General features: G+C 36.7%; 1 protein-coding gene across 1 annotated transcript; it reads right to left on the bottom strand.

The window, feature by feature from the left end:
• Nucleotides 1-458: 458 nt before the first annotated feature.
• LOC133854465 (uncharacterized) lies at nucleotides 459-5,680 on the bottom strand. The gene is made up of 2 exons (XM_062290694.1): nucleotides 5,338-5,680; nucleotides 459-1,853 (listed from the first exon to the last, which is right to left on the bottom strand). The coding sequence occupies exons 1-2, from the start codon at nucleotides 5,566-5,568 to the stop codon at nucleotides 699-701; spliced, it is 1,386 nt and encodes a 461-aa protein (XP_062146678.1). The 5' UTR covers nucleotides 5,569-5,680; the 3' UTR covers nucleotides 459-698.
• Nucleotides 5,681-6,125: the final 445 nt, after the last annotated feature.

Below are 6,125 nucleotides of genomic sequence, written 5' to 3'. Positions count from 1 at the left end.
CTTTCAAATTTATAAGGATATATTTGTGTTATTGAAACTTTTTAATGATTATTTTTGTCTTTTTATTGGCTTTAGGGGAACATTGACATTTTTTTTGTAGTTTAAAGGGGGACATTGACACAATTGGTAGTTTGAAGGGCGCGTTGATAATAGAGTGGTAATTTGAGAGGGAGTCTGTGCATTTTTCTTTAAAATTAAATACATTACTTTGTGTATCAAAATTATTATTTTTATATTAAATATATAATATAAATATTTATATTATTTATATACAAGGGCAAACAGTTATTTATAACCGCCTTAAAAATTGATTATACGGTTAGCAATTATGGAGTGGTTTGTTTGTTCATGCCTAGGGCGAGTTATAGGCTAGTTATACTATGATATAGAAAGCTTAAGCATCTGCATCGTCCACTGCTCTACCAGCAAGTAGCAAAAGGATCAATATCACAACAATGGAGGAGAACAGCCCATAGTCATCATTATCCCCTGGTTTTCACCTTTGAACAATCTTAAATTCATAAAATAAGAAAGTAGGAGAAAGTCGTGTTCAAGGAGAATTGGAGAAAGTTGTGATCAAGGAGAATTGGAGAAAGTCGAGTTCATAACTCCAAAGTGCTGCAAATTAACATTACAACACGAACATTTCCATCTTATGACCCAATCAAGTTCTAATGATCTAAACCCATGCTGTCGGATCATTTTCTCATGATCAACTTCTCCTTCATCCTCTCAACTGCAGCCTTCAGAGTCCCCTCATCCTTGCAGAAGGTGAACCGCACCAGATTCTTTCCATCTTCAGGGTTCAAGTAAAATACGCTGGTTGGAATTGCAACCACCCCAACTTCCTTGATCAGATACTCGCAAAAGGCAACATCATTTTCCAGCCCAAAAGGGGTATGATCCACAACCACAAAATAGGTCCCTCGTGATGGAAATACCTTGAAACCAGCAGCCTTCAATCCCTCCACTAAAATTGCCTTCTTTGCCAAGTAATCTCTCTTTAGCTCCACATAGTAAGAGTCCGGGGCTCTAAGTGCAACTGATGCTGCCCACTGCATTGGAGTGGAGGTAGCAAAAGTGAGGAAAGCATGCGCCTGCCGCACTCCCCATGTCAAATGGGGAGGAGCTATTGCCCACCCAATTTTCCACCCTGTCAAGGAGAATGTCTTCCCCAAGGAATTCATAGTAACTGTGCGCTCATACATTCCAGGAAGAGATGCCATGGAAATGTGATCCATTTCAAATGCCAGCTTATCATAAACTTCATCCGTGAAAACCAACACATCATTCTCAATGCAGAGGGATGCCATCGTATTGAGTTCCTCTCTAGTGAACATCTTTCCTGTTGGGTTATGTGGAGTATTTATAAGAATTGCACGCGTATTCTTGGAGATAGCAGACTTGAGCTCATCGATGGGGACAGCAAAATCCGGAGGGCGCAATGTTACACATTTAATATTGGCACCAGCCATGGAGAGAGTAGCTTCATATGAATCATAAAAAGGAGCAAAGAGGATCACCTCATCACCAGGATTTATCAACCCTAAGATAGTAGCAGCAATCGCCTCTGTGCAGCCAGAGGTAACAGTGACTTCCTTCTCAGGGTCCACCAGAAGTCCAGCATCTTTCTTGAACCGTTCAACAATGGCATTGTTTAAGTCTGGAACTCCATATCCACGAGCATATTGATTTTTCCCATCCTTAATGGCTTGGATTGCCGCTTCCTTTACAAACTCAGGACCATCAAAGTTTGGAAAGCCTTGGCCGAGGTTTATTGCCCCATGCTTGATGGCAAGACTACTCATTTGTGTGAAGATTGTAGTTTTGAACTTCTCCAAGCGCTTTGCAACCTGACAAAAAAATGCTAATTCACTAGAAGGAATAGTAGAAACGACACTAATAATGACACACCATAATGTCACCATTCATTTTTTAGAGAGAAGAGAAAACTGCAAAAAAGATTTGGCCATCAACAAGGCACTAACCCATGTTTAAAGAAAAAAGAAAAGGAAAATCACAACAAAGCCAATCCAACAATGGGTCAGGCTATATGACTTTCAACAGGATAAACAAAGTTCAAACCCAAAATTGACACGTGCTTCTATGGTTGCATGTACATGTAATATTTATGATTTTGGATGTATATATGAATCGGTATTACTTTTTTAAGCATGCGTTGGTATTACCTACATATATAAAAGTCTATGCATGTTTAATGTGCGCACACATGTAGCTCAGTCAAAGATGCACATTTGATGAATCACACTATACCATGATCTGACTGGAGAAGTTGTTAAGGTTTATGCTCTTAAGTCTAATTACTTTGTATGACATTTTAGTTTTATTAAATAAAGTTGTTTGTTTATTGATTTATTTCAAGAACATTGGGCATCTCACTGTTTACATGTATGCATCAATTGATTATTATTTATCATGTACATGTGAAGTCCATAAGTTGAATTGAATATGGTTTAAGGTGTGTTAATGAGATTATTACGCAGAAAATCTTGAACCATAAATCTCGTAACTAATAAACTATTGTTCGTAGTAAGTAATAGAATTGTGTATTCCATTTGATAAGACTATAACATATCAATATCTGTTTTGATCATGTGAAGTAGAGACTTTTGATTGATATGTTGGTGCGGATACAATGTATTGAACGGACCACGTAAGTTGTTATTTTTTTATAACTACTGTCAAAAGAATAACTTAAACTCAAAACTGCTTATAACATGAACTCTTAATCCTGCGAGAAATATGAACTCATATGTGAAGTAGGTGTCATTTTAATATATTTAGGAGTGAGACCTTTCATGGTCAAAATCTTGGTGTGTTGGATGATCACATGTAGCATTGTCGAAACACTACTCCTCAAGATAGAATTCATAATCCTTTGATTTAATCAAAGTGATATGAAATATTCCCTTGAGATAGATTTAATGGAATTGATTATTCTTAATTTCGGGCCTGAGTGTTTTAGTAAGAGTTACTAAAACTTTATGTACAAAGTGAATTGAGATTTCACAAGTATGAGAATAATCAATGGATTAAATTGGGTACTCAAGAATAAAGTGTAGTGAATTAAAGTGACAGTTATTTTGACTTTAGTTCGATTACAGATTATTTCATGGATGGGTCAAAATATAATAAGTCATTTGGAGTATTTGCATAATCAAAAATGAAAAACTAAAGTGCAATTATAATTGTTTATTAGAATTTATTATAATTAATACGAACCCATAATAAGTCATGAGATGACAAGTGTTATAGGCCTATTAGAGCTAGTTTTTATTTTCTCTCTAGTTCCCTCTCCAAGCTAATTATTATTCATATTGGGTTTGACTTAATGACACAAGCTGGAAACCCAAAATGGCCGTGTATGCACTATGGAGGCTAAGGTTTTTCCTAGCAGCTTCCAATAGGTTACATGTGCTTATAAATAGGGAGCTTGTGTAGGCAATAGATGCATACAACTTGAGAGCTCACACTTTTAGCCACTAATCAAATATTGGGGAGAAGGTTTAGATGAGGTATCTGTAACGACCCAGAGAAAGCGTTAACCATATCTGCCCAATCACCCAAAAATGACTAGTCAATTTGTAGCTTCCCTAGAATCACTTATAAAGTCTAGCTTCACCGAGTAACTAAACAATGTGAGACTTAATACCCATGAATGTCTTTATAAACCATCTACTCTACGTGGCTACTCATCTTCCCAATGTGGGACCAAGGTGTTATAGTTTTAAATCCCTAACCCTAGCCATGTGGTGTGAGTTTGGTGGAAAAAATCAAATCAACCCCCTTGCACGAGTAGCCAAATTGCCCATTGTGAGTATGCTTTTCTATTTTTTGTTTTGCATACATCCATGCCATGCTATTTTGAAGCTAATTCATGGGATTCTTCCGCTGTGTTTTGAATCCAAATAGAAGTCATAATGACTACGATATCATTTGAGTCAAATCCTTGTGCTGGGAGAGGGGACCGGGGAGTGGGGAGACGATGCCAGCACCTATCAACTTCGAACCTCTAATTTGGAACTACATATGTCAAAAGCTTCCAGAAGTAATACAGTGAGCATGTAAAAAACTTCCATGATGAGAAACTTTTTTTTGATAAGTTTTTTTTTTTGGGCAACGGTGAGTGACACCCATACTATGATGAGAAACTTAAGCCCTCACGGAATATGAAAAGCTTAAAGAAGATGGGGAAAGAAGAGATAAGCCACCAGATTCTTACAGAAGAACATCTTCCGCATAGTTCAAAATATATATAGTTTCAGAAGTTGCAGAAATTCCATGGACTTCCTTTGATCCGTTCGCATTCACCTCATTTGGCAATCCAAGCACTGAATTCCCTATGAGAGTGGGAACAGATCTTGGATAATTTTGGAAGATTTTTTTTTTTTTTTTTGATAAGTAAGAAAACTTAAAAAATAAGCGTAAGGCGCCCCTAAGTACACCGGGTTTGAATTGTTCATAATCCGATATATTTCAGCTTCAAAAAGAATTTAATTAATCTCAAAGTATACTTAACAATTAAGTCACATTCATAATTTGTAGTAAACTAATTACAATTTGAAATGACCAGGAATGTCCATGCATCACTTTTTTTCTTTTTTTTCTTTTTTTTCTCTAAACTCGTTCCTTTCCAAAAACTTCCGACAGAAGAAAAGAAAAACCTCGATTTGCATAATAGAGAACCCCTCAACCCCTCATTCCCATTCATGTGATGAGTAAATCTTGTAAGACTGCATATTCAGGGCAACCTTTTCTCATATGCTCCGCAGCCAAAAAAAAAAAGACTCTCTCCTAGTCAATATAAATAATGTGGTTTTATGCATTGCTACGACTCCAGTTCACCACTGTACCTATCCTTCATACGCATCTACTGTGGTGATGCTTCAGCGTATACCATGAGAGTCAATGCAGTTTACTTTCTAATAATTTACACCAAATCTCAATCTAGTCACCCTGAAAGCACAACCTTTGAATAGCCCCAACCAAAATAATAGCAATCAATAAAGTGAATAATAATCCAAGATCAACTACACTCCAAAAAATCGTAAGTTAATAAAAACCGGCTAAAATTTCAGATACTATGAAGGGGGAAAATAAAAAATAAAAACAATGGCCAACCAATTTTCAAATCAAGTCACACCCATTTTAAATTGACTTAAAAAACACAGAGACACATGCAAGAAACAGAGAAGAAACTATACTTGTATTAAAGGAAATTATACGAAATGGCAAAAGGAGGAAAACCTATTTCAATTAAAACCAGACCCACAAAAAGTAAGCCAAAATGTAGCAGAAATAAAATTGGGTTAATACCTGCAAAGGCTGAGGGGTGTTCTGGGTCGATCCGGTATGAGTCGAAACGGCATCTTTCTCTGTCGAAACGGCAGACATGGTGGTTACAAAAGATGGGTAGCCACTGCTCCCCCTTTCTCTTCCTCTCCTAACACAATCGCCGTGGATTTTACGCAAATGCTTTGAAAAGGAGAGGAGTGTGGACTGCCTCAAGCGAACTCCGGGGCATGTCCAGGTGCATTGGATCTGCATGACCGATACAGTAGTCAGATATTCTTTAGGGTTTTATAGCGGAGTTTAGTAAGGAACACAGAAACATTTCCCATTTGAATTCAGATCAGATTGGACTCCATTGCTATGGGGCCAACCTCGTTCACGTGGTTCATGCCTCCAGGCATTCAATATTGAATATTGACCGTGGGATGGGCTCACTGGGTGGGTCAACGAGGGGTTTTTATTACGTGTATAAGCATGGATTGGGCCATGCGCCAAAAAGTCTACTTCCACCAACAAAACAAGTAAATCTGAAAAAAAAAAAAAAAAAAAAAATTATTTAAATATAATAGTGATAGTGAGTAGTTAAAATAGTGAGATGTTGGAGGTGCTTTAAAAAAGTGGCTCATCAGAATAGAGAAAAATGATTTTTTAGTTATTTTGACTAGTAAAATTTAGTGAGATTACTAGGAATGCTCACTATTTTGTATAACTATATATAGTTTATAGTAATGTTTTCTGCACAATTATTGTACACACTTTGTACAATAAAGTCGATGTGGAAATGATTTTCATTTTTTTTTCTTCGTGAAAGT

The sequence above is a fragment of the Alnus glutinosa genome, chromosome 1 (assembly GCF_958979055.1).
Source record: "Alnus glutinosa chromosome 1, dhAlnGlut1.1, whole genome shotgun sequence".
In the NCBI taxonomy this organism is placed as follows: domain Eukaryota; kingdom Viridiplantae; phylum Streptophyta; class Magnoliopsida; order Fagales; family Betulaceae; genus Alnus; species Alnus glutinosa.
This window is presented reverse-complemented; position numbering and strand designations above follow the sequence as displayed.

Bases quoted from the DNA above. Each gene is read 5' to 3' on its own strand.
- LOC133854465 (XM_062290694.1), bottom strand. From the start codon at position 5,568: ATGCAGATCCAATGCACCTGGACATGCCCCGGAGTTCGCTTGAGGCAG. The intron at 1,854-5,337 runs GTATTAACCCAA...TTTTTTTGTCAG, and splicing joins ACACCCCTCAGCCTTTGCAG to GTTGCAAAGCGCTTGGAGAA.